Genomic DNA, 18,307 nt, shown 5'->3' with positions numbered 1-18,307 from the left:
GCTCTGCAAATGTCATCTATCGGGGCCTTGGAGGCCCAAGCCACTGAGGTGGCGGCACTCCTTGTCGAGTGAGTCGTGATGCTAGCCAGCACCGGCAACTTCTGGGACTCATATGCCAGGGAGATGGCTAAGCGGATCCACCTGCTAATGGTGGAAGACGTTACCCTTTTACCAAGGGCGGAAGGTTGGAAGGATAGGAAAAGAGCCTCTGACCTCCGAAAGGAGGCCGTCCGCTTCAAGTAAATATGCAGGGCCCGTCGAATATCCAACCGGTGCCACTACTGTTCCCGTTCCCTAACTGTGTTTGGACAGAAATCCGGAAGGACAAGTTCCAGGGAACAGTGGAAGATTCACCTTTGGAAGAAAGGCTGGATCTAACCTCAAGACGACCCTGTTGTTGTGGAACATGCACAAGTCCTCCCTGAAGGAGAGTGCTCCTAGCTCTGAAACCCGTCTAGCCGACGTGATAGTGACTAGAAACACCACCTTAAGTGCTAGGTGCTTCAGGCTAACCATCCTCAACGGCTCAAAAGGCTCCCCCATGAGAGCCCGTAGGACAGTGGGGAAGTTCCACGTGGGGAATCTATGCACCACGGAAGGCTGCAGGTTGGAGACCCCCCGAAGGAACCTCTTCACAACGGGTAGTTGGGTGAGGGGAACCGGGCCCTCGCCTGGGAGGATTGTGGCAAGGACAGCTAGTTGCCTGCGCACGGTGCCCTGGTCGAGCCCTTTATCCAAGCCGTCCTGGATAAATTCCAGGACTTGTGGAACTGAGCCCCTGGTGGGTTCCACCTGGTTTGCCTGGCACCAGGTTACGAAGGAAGTCCAAGTGGAATCAGAGATTCTCGTGGTGGATTTCCTGTGCGAGGCCTCTATGGTTTTAATCATCTGCAGGGACAGGAGGGCCCCTCTCAGGTGCTCCCACTCAATCTCCACACGACTGGGTGCAGCCAGTGTGGCTCCGGGTGCATAAGCTTCCCTTGGTGCAGCTCTATTTCCCTCTCTGGGATCCGCCATGGAGGCCGGACCGACAGGATCTTGAGATCCGCAAACCAGGGCCTCCTCAGCCAGTGAGGTGCCACCAGGATCAGCTCTGCCTGTTCCCTGACTAGCTTCTGAACTCCCCTGGGAATGAGGAGGTGGGGAGGAAATGCGTACAGCAGCCCCTTTGGCCATCTTGTGCGAAGGGCGTCGACCCCTTCCGTTCCCCTAGCTGGGAACCGAGAGAAGAACCGAGGGAGCTGGGAGTTGGCCAGAGTGGTGAAGAGGTCCACCACTGGTCGTCCGAACCTCTGGCAGATGCTCTGGAACAGCTCCAGGGATAGGCTCCACTCTCCATTGTCCACCGTCTCTCGACTCAGCCAGTCTGCCTGATGGTTGTCGATCCTCATGATGTGCTCCACTCAGATTGACCGCAGGTGTCTCTCCGCCCAGTTGCCCAGTGACATCGCCTCGGTGTGCAGTACCTTGGACCGTGTGCTTCCCTGTCGGTTGATGTGAGCCTTGGCTGCCACGTTGTCGGGGAGAACCAGGATGTGATGGCCCTCAAGCTTAACCATCTTAATCAAACTGGATCTGCAATCTGGGAAGAGGAAAACCTTCCCTGAACAGGAATCTATAACCGCCCCTAGATGGAGTAACGTAGTGGACAGGACGAGGGAACTTTTTTCGAAGTTAACAGAGAACCCCAATTGTTGCAGGGTGTCTATGACTTGCGTAAGATCCGCCCTTGTCTGAGATGGGAATGCCCCCTGGAAGAGGACATCATCCAGGTAGCAATTCAATCTAATGGGGAAACCCCTGAGGTACGCCGCCGCTACCGCCAGTACCTTCGTGAATGTCCTGGGTGCAGAGGGCAAGGCCCTGTATTGGTAATGGCGCCCCAGATATGAAAACCGGAGGAAACACCTATGGCTTGGGAGAATGGGGATATGGAGGTACGCTTCCATGAGGTCTATGGATGCCATGAAGTCCCCTACCCGTATGCCCGCCAGGATGGACTTAAGGGATGCCATCTTGAACTTGCAGTAAACTAGATATTGGTTCAAGAGCTTCAGGTTGAGAATCGCCCTCCAGGCCCCTGAAGCCTTTGACACTAGGAACAAGTTTGAGTAGAACCCCCACCCACCTGGTCCGAGGGGACCGGCTCTATTCCGGCAATGTCAAGCAGATGTTTAATAGCCTGACGCATCCGCCTGCGCTTGTCTATATTTTGAGATGGGGGGAACATGCGGTAGTTCAGGGGAATGGAGGTGAATTCTAGTCGAAGCCCATGAATGACTGTGCTGAGCACCCACGCGTCTGAGGAAATCTCCGCCCAGGCCTCGGAAAAGAGAGCCATGCAACTGCCAATGGGTGAGGTCGAGCTCGACCTATTTGCCCCGACGGTAGGGGTGCCCACCTCCCCTCGAAAGGGCCTGTGTCTGGAAGCGGGGCCTGTCCCTATTGAAGTTACGTTCAGGTTGCCTGCTCTGTTGAGCTTCCGGTTCCAGGGGTTGATACGAGGGCTTGCGGTAGAAAGGGGTAGACCTTTGCTCCCCTTCTTTGTCGAGGTGGGTAGAATTTTTTTCTTATTTTTGTCCTCCACGCGGAGTGGTTCCAGGGCGGCCCCGAAGAGGGAGCCCCCCTTGTAGTCGGCCGACGCCAGCTGCCACTTTGACTTGTTGTCCGCCTGCCACCCCTGGAGCCAAAGGAAGCGACGGGAGGTCATGGATGATGCCATAGCCCTGGAAGCAAACTTCATCGCGTTTAGTGTGGCATCAGCCAAGAACTGCACCACTGCCACTAACTTGTTTAAATCCTGATGCAGCCACATATCTTCTGGGGGAATGCGTTCCTGGATCTTCTCCATCCACAGGATAGCTGTGCGATTGAAGAAGGAAGCCGATGCGGCTGCCTTGATGGCCCAGGCCGCGGACTGGAATGTCTTCCTCAGGGTCATCTCCACCTTCCTGTCATCTGCCTTAAGGTTGTCTGCCACATCCTTGGCCACCAGAGACGCAGGAGATGCCAGGGCCACCACAGGTGGGTCCACGGTGGGTAGCTGTAATGCTTGGGAGAAATCTGGCTCAATATTATAGAAGCGTCTGTCATTGCTGCCAGGGTTTGGGAAGGCAGTGGGCTTCTCCCATTGTTTTTTCACCACTTCCAGGAAGAGGTGAGGAGCAGGGATCTCCTCCTTCACCACCTTGGGCTCAGAGAAGACTGGACCCTGAGGCTTTTTTGCTGCAGTTCCCTCTGAGGTGCCCTCCTTTGCTTCCTCTGCCCCCCCTCCTCTTCTACCTGTGCAGTGGCACGCGCTTTGCGTAGAAGAGATCGGAATATATTAGGGGGAATAGTCCAGTAAATGCCGGAGGCTCCGGCTTGTCATCCTCCTCATCCTGATATAGGTCAGGATCTCTCTGGGGTCTGTCCCCAGCTACTGAGCCTTCACTAATCAGGGGAGGAGAGGCAGGGCGGCTCACTGGATCGGATAGAGGGCGAGCCTGGGATGAGCTGACTCTAGGATTCCCACCTTGATCTGGTGCTAGGGAACGAGCGGCCTGCTGTTGCAATCTGTGTGCAATTCCGGAGGAAATTGCTCCTTCAATGAGATTCTGTAACCCCCTTGGAAGATTGTCCACATCCAGAGAATCCCAGCCGGAATTCTCTGGATTTTGAGCCACCCCAGCTTGGTGAGCTAGTGGAGGCCTGGGTAGGGCCTGGTCGTCTAAAGGATCCACGTGGGCACAGGGATCCTCCAAGTCCATGTCCTGGTCTTCCAGAGAGAGGAGAGGAGAAAAGGATTTTTCTCCAAAAAATCTCCCTAGGGAATCTGGGGAACCTGAGGGGTGTCCAGGCTGGGCCTTACCCCCCAGGGGGATCTGGAGCGAGGGGGGGAAGCACTAAGCCTACCCTGTAAGGCCCTCGGGTTCTCAGCCCTGGAGAAGTCTTCGAAAGGGCCTTATGCCTCCTTAGTTTGTCCCTCTGGGTGGCCCGAGAGGGGCGGGGGATGGTAGCCTTTTGGGCCCTGGCAGAGGCAGTGGGTCGCTGCCTGGTTGATGGGCCCTCCCCCGGTGAGCATGGGGGTGAAGGGGACCTCCCCGCCTCCTCCGCCATCTTGGCCACGTGGGAAATAAGGAAATATGTAAAAATTACTCATCCTCCTTGCGCAGTCTCCTGGCTCTCTCTCTTCAGCTGCAACAGTTAAAGGAGAATCAATGCAGGCTCAGATGCTGCTTCCTCCCCTTCTGGGCAGCCCCGGCCTCAACACCGAAAGCGGTGTATATGGGGGCTGCTGCCGAGGCTTGCCTCAGCTTGATGTAGCTCCGCGTGCTCTCCACTACTCCACAGCGCGCCCGCAATTCAAGAAATCTTTTTCGCGCTCTTCTCCTCGCTCCGCACTTGCAGCGGCTTGAATCCCAGCCGCCAAAGTCGTCCTCTGTTGAATTGGAGCGATGGGAGGCCGTGGGGCTGGAAATCCCGAGCCTCAAGCCTCCCAATCACCAAAAGCCCTGGGAATCGGTGCCATGTTTTTGATGATGCCGGAAATGGCCGCTGCAACCTCTAGCGCTCTCTCCGATCCCAGGGATACAAAGTAACATTCCCTGGTGGCTAAGAAGGAAACCACCTAGAGCTACTTACAGGCTAGAGCAGAGAGCTATTCACAGAGGCTGCAGAGGCAAGGAGGTTCCAGTAGATAAAAAAGGAGAAGTTTAAAATAGGTCTCGTTATTTGGCCGGACTGAGATGAACTGGAGAAGAAAGGGTGGAGCACAGAGGCGTGTCATCAGCTTCATCCCAGTCTCGTAGCCAAATGGGCATGACAATACCATCCACTAGAGCCTCCTGTCCCTCGCTCCGGAAAATTGCTTGCAGTGAAGTATTTATTGGCACAAAGCTATATTACTTCTACCTTCAAAACCATTCATTCCTCCACTGTGCTCATCACCACTGAAATCTAAGGTTGCCTTATAGTGCTTTAGTCTTTTGTTTCTTCTATACCCAAGATCAATCTTCTCCAGAGATGGGAAGTCTTTTTGCCCTAATGGCTCTAGGTGGCATTCAGCAATGGACTGGAAATAAACTTATATGCAAATATACTGACACATAAATGCAGAGCTATCTACCTCCCAGGCAGCCCTTTCTCCATTTAACCTGAATTTCCAACTGCCTGCCAAGATAAAGTGTTTGTGTGCTGGGCAAAACCTGGGAGGGAAATGTATCCTTTCACATGCTATCAATGGCTAAGGAGGTATAGGAGAAGAATGATGGTGGGCTTGAGAAAAAGACAACATGTGGCTTTAAAGATATCATGTGGCTCATGAGTGATCATATATCTATGTATGACTTGGGATAAAAGTTCCATCTTAGACCAGCAGAAGTCATTCTCATTAGATTTTTCCCTCCTTGAAATTCCATATTCTTGAGCTCGAAATTCTGAATTCCCAGCTATTTTTGAAAATTTGCTAGGACAATATAGAAATTGTTTTTACAATACTTCTTCTTGTGCCATATCCATCATCGGACGTTGGCAATCCTATTTTTGTCAACAGCCACATGAAAAAGTGCTGCTGAGTTTTACAATACATCTAGATAAGATCATGAGGGGGAAAGCTGAATTACTTCCTATTTTATGCAAAACAGCCAATGCAGTATTAGAAATGTGCAGTGAAAGATTTATCTCTATTCCAAACATTTTTTTCTCCTGAACAATTGGAGACAATTCCTTTGTGTAGTGGGAAATAGCAATCAATCGATCCGTGAAAAATAGAGAAAATGAAAGTTTCTTATGCAGAAACTCAGCATATAGTTTTAACATGATCTTATGAAGACCCAGTCAACAATTACGATGCTATATAGAACAATGCCCAAGAATGAAAATGAGAAAAACTTACCACTAAACCACATGATGAACATCATTTTCGGAGTGATCTTGTGATCACGGAAGAAATTGAGCAAATAAGAGAGGGGGAAAATATTGACTGCTCTACCAAAAAGAACAAGCACCTGTCAAAAAAGAAGCAAAATTGAGCTTTTAATAAGAGAAGTAACAATGGAAAACGGGGACTGGGATTCATAACCTCTTCACAAGTCACCCTTATATTAGCATCTAGGACAGTGATGGCTAACCTTTTTGCTATCGCGTGCCAAAAATGGGAGGGAGCGCCGGGGGTGGGGGTCATGCACGGGTGTGCTCACACCCATAATTCTATGTGCCCTCCCCCTACCCATGTGACCCCACTCGACCTCCCCCCAGCTTTTGGCACATGATGGCACGGTGGAGCCATTTCTCGTCCTCTCCAGGATCCAGAGGCTTTCTAGAGCCTGGGGAAGGCGAAAACGGCCTTCCAGAGGCCAGAAATGGCCCATTTTCCAACTTGGCCCGCTAGGTCCATTTTTCATCCTCCAAAGGCTTCAGGGGAACTGCCTGAAGGGTGAAAAACACCCCAACATGCAAACTGGAAGTTCGGGAATTGACTTCTGGGTTGTCCATTGGACTGTTTTTCTCCCTCCAGAGGCTTCAGGAGGTTTGCCCTGAAGCCTCCGGAGGGCGAAAAACAACCCAACGCACAAACCGGACGTCTGAAAATCATGGCTGAAATCAGCTGGCCAGTGCACGCATGCACAGAGGAACTGACAGGGCAACACCTCGCGTGCCCTCAGAAATGGGTCCATGCGCCACCTGTGGCATGCGTGCCATAGGTTCACCTTCATGGATCTAGGGCTAATCTAGAAACAGAATGCTAGTTTAGGTAGCCCTTGGTCAGATTCAACAGGACTTTATGGGTTGAGCTTAGGAACCTACTCATTTTTCTTTTCTCAGTTATGTTGCATTCCTTATATATCTATGCTTATCTTTTATTTTATTCTTATTTGGGGAGGGGCAAACCCTGAATTTGCTATCCCAAAGGTGCCTTTTCAAGAGGCAACTGGACTTTCTGGTTTTTCTTTGGAGACGTTTTGCTTCTCATCCAAGAAGCTTCTTCAGCTCTGAAGAAGCAGAAAACTCAGAAAATCCAGTTGCCTCTTGAAAAAGCACCTTTGGGACAACCATGACCTGGATGACTGATAATCTCCATAGACCTCAATGTGCTACTTTATAATGGCTCCTGACTACGACAGAAAGCTTAAAGCATGGTTAAGGAATTATTAAGCTAAGGCTCTAGTCCACTGTAAATTCAGTTGACAACAAATAAAAACAGAAGGTCTTAACCCTCAAACAAACTTGCATGAGAGCATACTATGTAAGAGAGGGAAGAAAAGGAGCAAATTCAAATCAGGTTCTATTCAGTTCAAAAGAGCTGAATTTCTTTAATTCTGGGTGTTTTATACAGATAGCCGTCAACTTATGACCACAATGGAGCTCAACATTTCTACCGCTAAGCAAGATAGTTAAGTGAGTTTTGCCCCATTTTATGACCTTTCTTGCCACAGTTGTTCAGTGAATCACTGTAGTTGTTAGGAGTAACAGGATTGTTAAGTGAATCTGGCTTCCGCGTTGCCTTTGCTTGTCAAAAGGTCACATGATCACATGACCCCAGGACACTGCAACCGTTATAAATATGAGTCATTTGCCAAATGTCTGAATTTTGATCACATGCCCACGAGGATGCTGCGACGATTGTAAGTGTGAAAAATGTCACAAGTCTTTTTTTTTCAGTGTCTTTGTACCCTGTTTCCCTGAAAATAAGACCTCCCTGGATAATAAGCACAATCGGGCTTTTGAGTGCATGGGCTGAAATAAGCCCTCCCCTGAAAATAAGCCCTTCCCGAAAATATTGCAACACAGCAGCAGCCACGAGGTGGCCATGCTCACCAACTCTACTATTGTATTGTATTGTATTACCTTAAAAATAATAAGCCCTCCCCAAAAATAAGGCCAAGTGCTTATTTCGGGGGTCAAAAGAAAATAAGACCCTGTCTTATTTTCGTTGAAACACGGTAACTTCAAAAGGTCACTAAACAAAACATTGTAAGTTGAGAGCCTGTATCATATTTTAAATGCTGTGAGCTGCTCAGCATCATGCCTTTGAGATTGGTGACTATATAAATTGAAATAGGTAAATAGAATATGTAAGGTAAATAAATGCAACATCACTTTTACTCATTATTTATGAGTTTACACTTAATTCCTTATGAGTGGAAGTAAAATGCTAGATCAAATTAATATTAGCCTGATTCTATGAGGTAGTGTTTGCACTCACCTAGCAATTAGCCCCCTCTACTGAGGCATTTCTTTCTCGCCTTGGCTGCCTCAGAATGAATAATAAATAAAGTGGAAACACAAAGATCCTTGTAACTGACCGGAGTTTGCTGAATACTAACATGTCAGGAGAAGAACTATGCTAGTCTACATTAACCCAAAGTTTTAAAAGAATTTAACGCTTAAAATTATCAAATGTTGTTATAGGGATACATGCAGTTCAATGTCAGAGTTACAAAGCTCACCCCTCCTCTTAAGTTTTAAGACTGCTATGCAAATCAATGAACATCCTGGGTAACAGTGACTATTATATAGTGTACAAGCCCTTTAACCTCAAAATTGACCACTGTTCACCATGAAGACAGTGTCCAATGACAAAAAAACGTCCTATGCACCCATTGGCTCTTGCAGAAGAACCTAAATTGACTTTTAAGAGTCATTTTCATAGCTCCTTTAGAACGTTATTGTCTCCAGTGAAGGAAGAGGTGGTTTAGTTTGTGTTATTATACATACACATTGCAATGTTTTTAATATTGTAATCCAGCTAGAGTCCAATAAGAAGGCAGCGTGCAAATTGTTGCAATAAATAATAAATAAATTGGAGTTCTCTGGGACACAGTATATACCCCTTCTTGCCAGAATTGGGGTCAGGTGAAACAAATAAACTCTACTATAATTTGATACCTACTATGCACCAGATGACAAAGGACATTTCAAACTTGTGAGGAAAGCTAAAAATTGACAGGCCCAGAAATGCAAAAACACATGTTTCTGAAAGAGAAAAATCAGAAATGAGTATTCACAAAATACCACACTGATCATTCAAGTCCCTATTTTTATTTTTTTTAAACTTCAGTGAAATGTTTGAAGCAGATACAGTCTCTTACATTCCTAAATTACATAACAAAGAAAGAGAAATGTTCAAAATGCCGAGATACATAACCTGTTTCTTCCAAAAGGAAAAGGACAGACTAGGATAGGAGTGTCAAACTCAAGGCCTGGGGGTTATATCTGGCCCGCAGGGTGCTTAGATCTGGCCCATAGGGACGCCCTGGAAACAGCGAAGGACTGGCCCGCAGTGCCTCTGCCAGTGAAAATGGAGCTCAGGAGGGCCGCACATGCCACCACCTCAAGCTCCATTTTCACTGGCAGAGGGTTGCAGAAGGCTGTCGCAGCCAAAAATGGAGCTCGGGAGTCCATTTTCTCTGGCACAGTGCTCAGGCCACCACAGGCTACACCCACCCTGGCTATGCCCCCCACCCCGAGGTCAAACACAACCCTGATGCGGCCCTCAATGAAAGAGTTTGACACCCCTGGACTAGGAGATTCTTCTCTCAATGAGTTATTGCTTTCAGAAGGTCTGGGCCTAGTCCAACAGAAACTTAGCTTCTTCAGCAGGGTTCTATTAAAACCTAGCATTTGCTGCATAAAGTTTAGCAATGGAGCACATACTCTACAAAGATAAAAGACTAAAAAAACACACACACACAACATGTAACTGGCTAACAGTGATGATTGGGGCCTGCAACAAAATATTGCAGTATGATTTGTCTTGCCAGCAAAGTATACATTTTTTCAGGATCTCCTGTTTCCCGCAGCTATTTCCTCTTTTCCTCTCTTAACAGATGTTCAACCTTCAGTGCCCCTGCATTTTAAACATCAGAAAGCAATATTCAGACCCAATATTAATTTAGCTTTAATAGCTCAGTGAAAGACAAGCAGCACCCTTAATGACGGGACAAACCACAAGTCTGTTTCCCACATGTTCTGGTCATGTGTCTCCTGTTAGTACCTAGCTAGCTATTGTGAAAGAACACAAGTAAAGAAAGGATCAGTGAAAATGTGATCTAGTCTAGCAATTCAGGTTTTGTGCTTGCATTATCTTTTTTTGTGTGGCACTGCCTCAGATTCTGCATCCATAAAATTGTAAGATTTTTTTCCCACCTCTGGCCCTATCATTAATACTGTGTTTAGCTTGATATCTTCTAAATAATAAATACATTTAAAAACAAATGCCAGCTAACAAAAGGACAGAGTATAGAGAACCACATGAATATATTGCCTGTAATTTGCCCCCTTTTCAAATAGCTTCCTCCTACTGTATCCATAATCCTTTAATGGAAATGAAGGCATGTTGCCTCTCTATCATCTAAAAGTACCCTGGAGGCAAGAAAAAAAGTCAAAGAAATCCATTTTGTTATTAATCTTGTGGCAAGACTTAGCCAGAGCTTGGAGGAGAAAGGAGGACAAGATTTACAGCACATTTTATCCCCCTTGTCAGTAAAGGTGACTTTTCTGCTTGGCAGACTCTATATTAGTAGGTCTGTTCTGAGAATTGAGGTGAAGAAATGCTCCCACCATTAAAGAAACAGCTCTGCTTCCTCTTACCCATAATTCACATTCTGAATGTCTTTGAAATCACAAAAAAATGGATCAATCAGTGATTACAAATTGTAATGTTTAAAGCTGCGATGGTATGCATGCTTAGTTGGGAGTCCTGTTGGATCAAATGGGGCCTATCAAATGTCTGAATAGTTATACAAAAGTCGCAATGTAAAATCTCCTTCTGAACCAAAGCAAGGAAAGCAAGGTGCTGCCATCTGCTGAGATATACGCTGCAACCTTCAAAACTATTTTTTAAAATACATTTATCTGGCCAGGAGCATCTGAGACAGGGGTGTCAAATGCACTGAATCGCATTGTCGTCATGTGACATATCACAACTTTTCTCCCTTCACTAAACCGGGGATGGGTGTGGCCAGCACGTGATACATCCAGTCTGCGGGCCGCACGTTTGACATCCCTGAGACATTAGACCAGATGAGGGAGGAGGAACTCAAGAATGAGTTCGTCCTCACAGGAAAAAGACACCAGGAACTGATAGGCATCTTCCAGACAGATACTCCCCAATCTTGCAGGTATTGCTGACACATTTCACGAATTCTTTCATTATTGACCTGGATGAGTGCAGGTTTACTATACTTCAGCCACACCTGTAGAATTGCAAGTTTCCCTCAAACATGGACAAGAAAAAAATATTTTGATTTGATCCATAAGCTGATGTTAACCTACTGCCAATTCCTGTGCCTCAACACTGCAATTAAAAAAAAACATTCTATATTATATGCAATTTATTGGCACATACATTATTTGATGACTTGATGAGAATGGGCCACCTTTTCCTATAAAGTATAGGTAATAATATGAATCCAATCAATATGGTCAATAACAATTTACTGATTACAATAAAAGTAGGCTTTGGCTTATAACCCCAATAGGGACTGGAATTTCCATTGCTAAGCAAAGCAGTTGTTAAGTGTTTGATTTTACAACTTTTTTTTGCTACAGTTGTTAAGCGAATCACTGCAGTTGTTAAAAGAATCATGGATTGTTAAGCAAACCCAGTTTCTCCCATTGACATTGGTTGCAGGAACCAGCTGAGAAAGTCACAAATTGCAATCAATAACCTGTAGTCATTATACATGCGTGTCATTTGCCAAGGGGGTCAATTCATTTTCCCAAGCACCTGAAAGGAGGACACAAAACAATGGATGGAAACTAATCAAGGAGAGAAGCAACCTGGAATTTAGGAGAAACTTCCTAAGAGTGAGGACAATTAACCAGTGGAACGTCTTGCCTTCAGAAGTTGTTGGTGCTTCATAACTGGATGTCTTTAAGAAGAGACTGGACAGCCATTTGTCTGAAATAGTATAGCATCTCCTGCTTAAGCAGGGGGCTGGACTAGAAGACTTCCAAGGTCCCTTACAGCTCTATTATGATTGAAGTGCCTGAATTTCGATTACATGATTGTGGAGATGCTGCAATGGTGCAAAGACCAGTCGTAAGTCCACTTTTTCAGTTCTGTTGCAATGGTCACTAAAAGGATGGTAATTAAGAAACACCTGTAGAGATAGCTCTCAACTCCATTGACCATAGTTCCTGGTCAACTGCCAGGATAAAAATGCGTAATCATAATTGAAACATATTTGTTGTTTAAATTAAAGTATTTCACTTATGTAGTAGATTGCCATTGCAAAAACTGGCATGATAATCAGAAGCATTTGGAAAAGTCTGCTTTGATAGTAAGAATCCAAGCAATGGACAGCACCTACCACACATGAATGCAACAGTTCTCAGAGTCTGCTGCATTAGGATCTGTGTAACCGGAGAAAGATTATGATGGGTGTAGTGAGACATTACAATGCCGGAAAACAAGATAGCCATGATACCTGGAAGAAAAAAAATCACTATTAGATATACCTATATATAAAATCAGGTTTTTCCTTAAACTGTACTAATTGCAATCCAATAAATAATCAGAACTGTTCTGCAGCACAAGAATGGGAAAGGTAGTGATTCAGATTGGAAGCTCGGGTCTAGCATTGGACAATTCAACAACATGAGTTGGGCCAGCTGCCCAGAATAGCTCAACACTTTGGCTCAACTGCTGAAGGAACAAAAGCATCTAAATATGCATATGCAGTATTTTCACAATATACTTCAAAATTAGGGGACAGCTTGGTACCTTGGAAGGACGTGGACTGCTTACACAGGAGTTTTCTATTTGCACTGGGATTAAGTGCTTTCACTTAAGTCTGATGATTATTGCTACTCTACGTGAAATATCAAGTCCATATTTTTCTACTGTAAATAAAGACCCAACCCTAGAAATTACAAAATAATTACCCTCCAAATTACATAATTCCAGTTATCAGAAAAACAACGTAGTATATATAAAGGAGAATAGCCAAACTAAGACTTAACCATAGATTATAGATATTGGTTTAATCATAAACAATATTCTCACTCTTTCAATATAGGGAATGTGGTAATATTTGCAGGAAAATAATGCTAGGATTAAAAAGGCCTCTGCGACCAACCTTCTTCTCACATCTATTTAATTTCAGCTCCAAAAGAAGTCTATATTCTCCTCTTCCAAGTTATACCCACACTCCCATATGATTGAGGGCTACAACTACTTACTATTACTCTAACACACTGAATAATTGGATATTTCTGATACAGTAGAGCTTAATAGTTTACCTTTAAACCTTTAAAAGTTTCAATATTTCTGCATAAATATGCAGGAGATCTGGTGATGCACTGGTTAGAATGCAGTATTGTAGGCTAATTCTGCCCACAATCTGGAGTTCAATTCTCATAGGCTCAAGGCTGACTTAGCCCTCCATCTTTCTGAGGTCGCCAAATGTGGACTCAGATTGTTGGGGACAATAGGTTGACATGGTAAACTGCTCAGAGAGTGCAGTAGAGCACTATGAGGTGGTATATAAGTCTCAGTGTTACTGCTATAAAAATATAACCTGAAAGATGATCTGTTCTCCACACAAGTCCTAAAACTAGATAGAGAACCCAATTAAACAAATAATTCAAAAACTTTATACTTGATTTATTGAGGGGAATGATCTAAAGCTATTACTTTACTTCATATTTCAAGGTGCTGATTACCATCTTTAAAGCGCTCCATGGCACGGGACCTAGTTACTTGCGGGATCGCATCCTCCCACATACATCCCTGCGGCCAATACGCTCACACAGGGAGGGACTTCTCCTGGTGCCGTCCACTAGGCAATGCCAGCGGGCGACACCGAGGAGTAGGGCCTTCTCTGTGATGGGCCCAACCCTCTGGAATGACCTCCCTCCCGACATTAGAACCACTTCTGACCTCCGCTCCTTCCGGCAAAAACTGAAGACCCACCTGTTCCGACTAGCAGGCCTGGCATAATTCAACTGTCCCTCCTGGCAAATGTATTATATCTGGTTATTTTAGGGGTTTTTTAATTTACTGTATTTGTTTTTAGGGGTTTGAATTTATTTTATATCTGCTTTGTACAGTTCTTTTAACTACATTTTAACCTCCTCCATGTCAATTGTCAACTGTACATATTTAATTTAATTTTATTGTATCCTGTTATATTTTGTATGAACTGTACACCGCCCCGAGTCCCTTGCGGGAGAGGGGGCGGTCTAGAAGCATTAAATAATAATAATAATAATAATAATAATAATAATAATAATAATAATAATAATAATAATAATAATAATAATAATAATAATAATAATAATAAAATATGTATTTTCTATATATTCTGTTCAGGGCTAGAAGAAAATATTCAAGCTACTCCAATGCTATAGAGACTGAATGGAGATTCCATGGAACCAGCATCATATGGATCATACTACCAGATCCCAAGTGGATGTCATTTGACACTGCTGTTTGTTTATTCCCAGAGTACAAAAACAAGTTTCATGCATAGAAAATGAAGAAGTTGTATTTGATATTATACCAATAAAGAGAGATGGCAAAGCCGCTACAAAATGAGAATACAACAGTGATCTGATAACAGCTGACAGATTCAGTGAACCTCAAACTCATCATAATCCTTTTAGTTGCTGCATTACATAATTCATTTTATCCAATTTAAATCTAATATTCCATTGAATGATTATGATCCTATTAGCGAAAGTGCTCCAGAATTTTAATTACTAGTTCCATTACAATACCCAAGATGTTATTTGGAATGAAACGACTATATTAAAAAAAAAAAAAAAAAAGCATTGGCTCCCCAGAGGTTACTTCAGGACTAGAGAACAGCTGTAAAATCCACTCTGAGTTGCATACACAAAGTTGCAAGTGCTAGCATAATTGGACAAAAGTGGTTATAGCTATCAAAACAGATGCTTTCTAGTAAAATCAGCAGGCATACAAATATGCTTAGACTTTACAGTTGTCATTCTTAACCAATGATACAGCAACAACTAGAAAAGCAAGGGACAAACAGCTACTTGTAGGACCACATTTGTTTCATTCTGTGAGATGTTTGAGATTAATGAGAGGCATGGTGTACTTAGGGAGAGGCATATTTGGGACCAAGTTCTCCTTGCACCTGCGAATATATAAGAATGCTTCAAACCATAAACACAAATAGTTAATTGTAAAATCTTGCTTTCTACAAAGTATCATAGTAAATCTCTTTTAACTGAGGCCAAATCACAACATCCCTAAACCTTTGTAGAAACCTTTGTCTATTATCACAGACTCTAAAATAATGTACAGTGTGTTACTAAAATAACCACACTAGCATTCTGTGCAAAAGAGGTTGTTTCTGATTGTGAGAAAACTTTGGTCCTTCAAAATTGTCGTCTTCTTCTTCCTTTTCTCCTCTTCCAGTCCAAGCAATTTGATACACTTTCCAGATCGCTTTTCTTCATTTCTAGTTCAAAAAGGTTGATATACTGCTATAGTAGTGTATCCAATTAAAGTAACTACCTATTTTTCTACCTGCATACATTACTGAAGTAAACATTCCAACTACAAAAATACAAAAATACAAACCAAATACAGTGCAGTGCAAAAGGTTTATGTACCCGGATTCTCACTAACCTCCAGGCTTTTCTTTCTTTAATCCACAACTGAACAGTATTTTTAAATCCAAGCTTAGTACAATTTTATTTTAGCTTAGTTTCCAGGCTTTTATGCTGCTTCAATTGCAAACTGGCTCTGAGCAGCTTACATGCCTGAGTTCAATAGTAAGATTAAAAACAACTTTTCTCTGCAGGAAGGTCAAATTCAACACATTAGATGCCAGGGCTACCTGAAAAAGACAAGTCTTAACTGTTTACGGAAAACGCAAAGGTCAGTGTCAATTTAATCTCTAGGGGAACGCTATTCCAGAGAAGACCACCAATGACTCAGGTGATCACAAGAAAATATCCTGTATGGGAGGCCTGGAAAGAGCCTTCTTTGACAACTCTTAAATAAACAAACCCAACATTGTCTTGGATTGGGTGTAATTTTCTGACCAATATACTACCTGGATTCAGGCTTCAAACTAAACCATAAACTATTACTTTAAAAAGCTGCTTCAACTGGTTCTGCATTATCCCAAAGAAAAGTATGAATAAAGTCTCACCAGGATTATGTGCCCAATTAACATCTTTGTAGGATACAGAAGAACTGCTTCTCAAATGTTTAGATGACATCAAGCTAGGATATTTGGTTAATATCTTAGAAATCAAAACTACAATTCGAAATGACCTCTATGAAAATAAAAACTGAACCATAATCAATGGAAAAATGCTCATCCGTGAGAAAAACAAGAACCTCCATATGCATATAAAAAGTCAAATACCGATTGATTTGGTGGCAATGTGTGTCAGAAGGATCTAGGAATACTTTTGGACCATTAACTGAACATAGCACCTAAAAGGCCAACATAATCTTGGGATTATATTAACATAAACATTGTGTCCAAATCACAGGAACTAAACTGGATTTTGTTCTAATTATTCTTCATTTGATCAATTATGTCCAGTTCTGGGTACTGTAGTGTACCAGAATGACCGTTGTCTTACCTGAACGGTCGTTCTCATGGCGCTGCGGAGAGTACAAGGATGGGTTAACACAGCCTGTTTGCCCATGGACTGAGTAGATTTTTCCCCTCTGGCCACGCCTCCTTTGCCTCTTCTGGCTCAGTTTTAAAAACGAGGTCTTGTCCGACGAAGACGTCCTCAGCTCACACCTGTGTAAAGATACAATCTCGGAGCTAAACAATCACCCTGGGTGGGTCTTGTACTCTCCGCAGCGCCATGAGAACGACCGTTCAGGTAAGACAACGGTCATTCTCCATAGCGCTGCTTGGAGAGTCCAAGGATGGGACATGCCCAAGCTATTGTGTCCCAGGGCGGGAAGAAGTGACATTGTCCGGAGCCTCAATAACCTTCTGTAATACTCTACGGCCAAAAGAGGCTTCGGCAGAGGCAAAGGAATCGATCTTGTAGTTTCTAATGAAAGCCGTGGGAGACGCCCACGTGGCCGCTCTGCAAATGTCCAGAATAGATGCTTGAGTCGCCCAGGCCGCGGTCATGGCCGCACTTCTGGTGGAATGTGCCGTTACACGAGGTGGAACCGGCTTGCCCTGAAGGTCATATGTCATCTTAATGCAAGCTCGCAGCCACCGACCTATGGTTGAAGATGACACCTTGCGACCCAGCGAGCCTGGTTGAAAAGACACAAAGGCGGCCTCGGAGCGCCTGATGTCCTTAGTTCGTTTCAGGTAAATGCGGACTGCCCTTCGCACGTCCAATTTGTGCCACCTGCGCTCCTTGGAGTGTTGAGGGCTGGGACAGAAATTCGGGAGGATAACCTCCTGAGACCTGTGAAAATGAGAATTCACCTTTGGCATGAAGGTGGGGTCTAACCGTAGGATGACCCTGTCTGGGTGGATGATGCACAGCTCTTCCTTGGCCGAGAAGGCCGCAATCTCAGATACCCTTCTGGCTGAAGTAATGGCTATGAGGAAGGCAGTCTTAAGAGTCAGATGTCGAAGAGATACCTTCCTCAAAGGTTCGAAGGGAGCCGCTGTCAATGCCTGCAGGACAAAGGGTAGGTTCCAGGTCGGGTACCTGTGCACCACCTGGGGTCGGATGTTGTAGGCCCCCTTCAAGAAGCTCTTGACCTGAGGATGGTGACTCAGGGATTGAAGTTGGTGTCTGGCTAAGATGGTGGATAATGCAGCAACCTGGCGCCTGAGAGTGGCTGGTGCCAGTCCTTTGTCCAAGCCCTCTTGTAGGAAGTCCAATAACTGAGGGATGGACGCTTCCACACTGTCAATGTCCCGTTTGCTGCACCAGGAAGAAAAGGCAGCCCAAGTCGCGTCATAAATGTGAGTAGTGGCCGGACGTCTGGAAGCTTGGATGGTTTTAATGACGTTGTCTGAGAGGCTCTGGTCCTTCAGGAGCTGCCCCTCAAGTGCCAGACGGCTAACTGCAACCATTGGGGCTCTGGATGGTTGATGGCCCCTTGACGCAAGGATACCTGGTCTGGAGGAATTTTCCACGGTTGCTCCACAGACAGATCGACCAGGTCCGCGAACCAGGATCTCCTGGGCCAATGTGGAGCCACCAGAATGAGCTCTGCCCCCTCCTTCAGCAGCTTGTAGATCACCTGCGGGATCAGAGGGAGGGGCGGAAACGCGTATAGAAGCCCTGGAGGCCAGCAGGACCTCAGGGCATCTGTCCCCTCTGCTTGTGCTGACTTGTAGCGGGAGAAGAACCGCTGGAGCTGTGTGTTTGCCGCCGAGGCAAACAGGTCGACCTGTGGGAG

The 18,307-nt window shown here is 44.9% G+C and overlaps 1 protein-coding gene across 1 annotated transcript in view; it reads right to left on the bottom strand.

Annotated features, from left to right (window-relative positions):
- Positions 1 to 18,307, bottom strand: part of SLC9A8 (solute carrier family 9 member A8) — a 70,573-nt gene that overhangs the window by 8,563 nt on the left and 43,703 nt on the right. The window contains exons 11-13 of the mRNA XM_081948365.1: positions 12,297 to 12,413; positions 8,873 to 8,955; positions 5,876 to 5,987 (exon numbers count right to left, since the gene is read on the bottom strand). Of these exons, the coding sequence (XP_081804491.1) occupies positions 5,876 to 5,987; positions 8,873 to 8,955; positions 12,297 to 12,413 (312 nt within the window). The remainder of the gene's footprint in view (positions 1 to 5,875; positions 5,988 to 8,872; positions 8,956 to 12,296; positions 12,414 to 18,307) is intronic.

This window comes from Natrix helvetica (assembly GCF_964273705.1).
Source record: "Natrix helvetica genome assembly, chromosome: 3".
In the NCBI taxonomy this organism is placed as follows: domain Eukaryota; kingdom Metazoa; phylum Chordata; class Lepidosauria; order Squamata; family Natricidae; genus Natrix; species Natrix helvetica.
The sequence above is the reverse complement of the archived record's forward strand: the minus strand, read 5'-3'. Positions and strand labels throughout refer to the sequence as shown.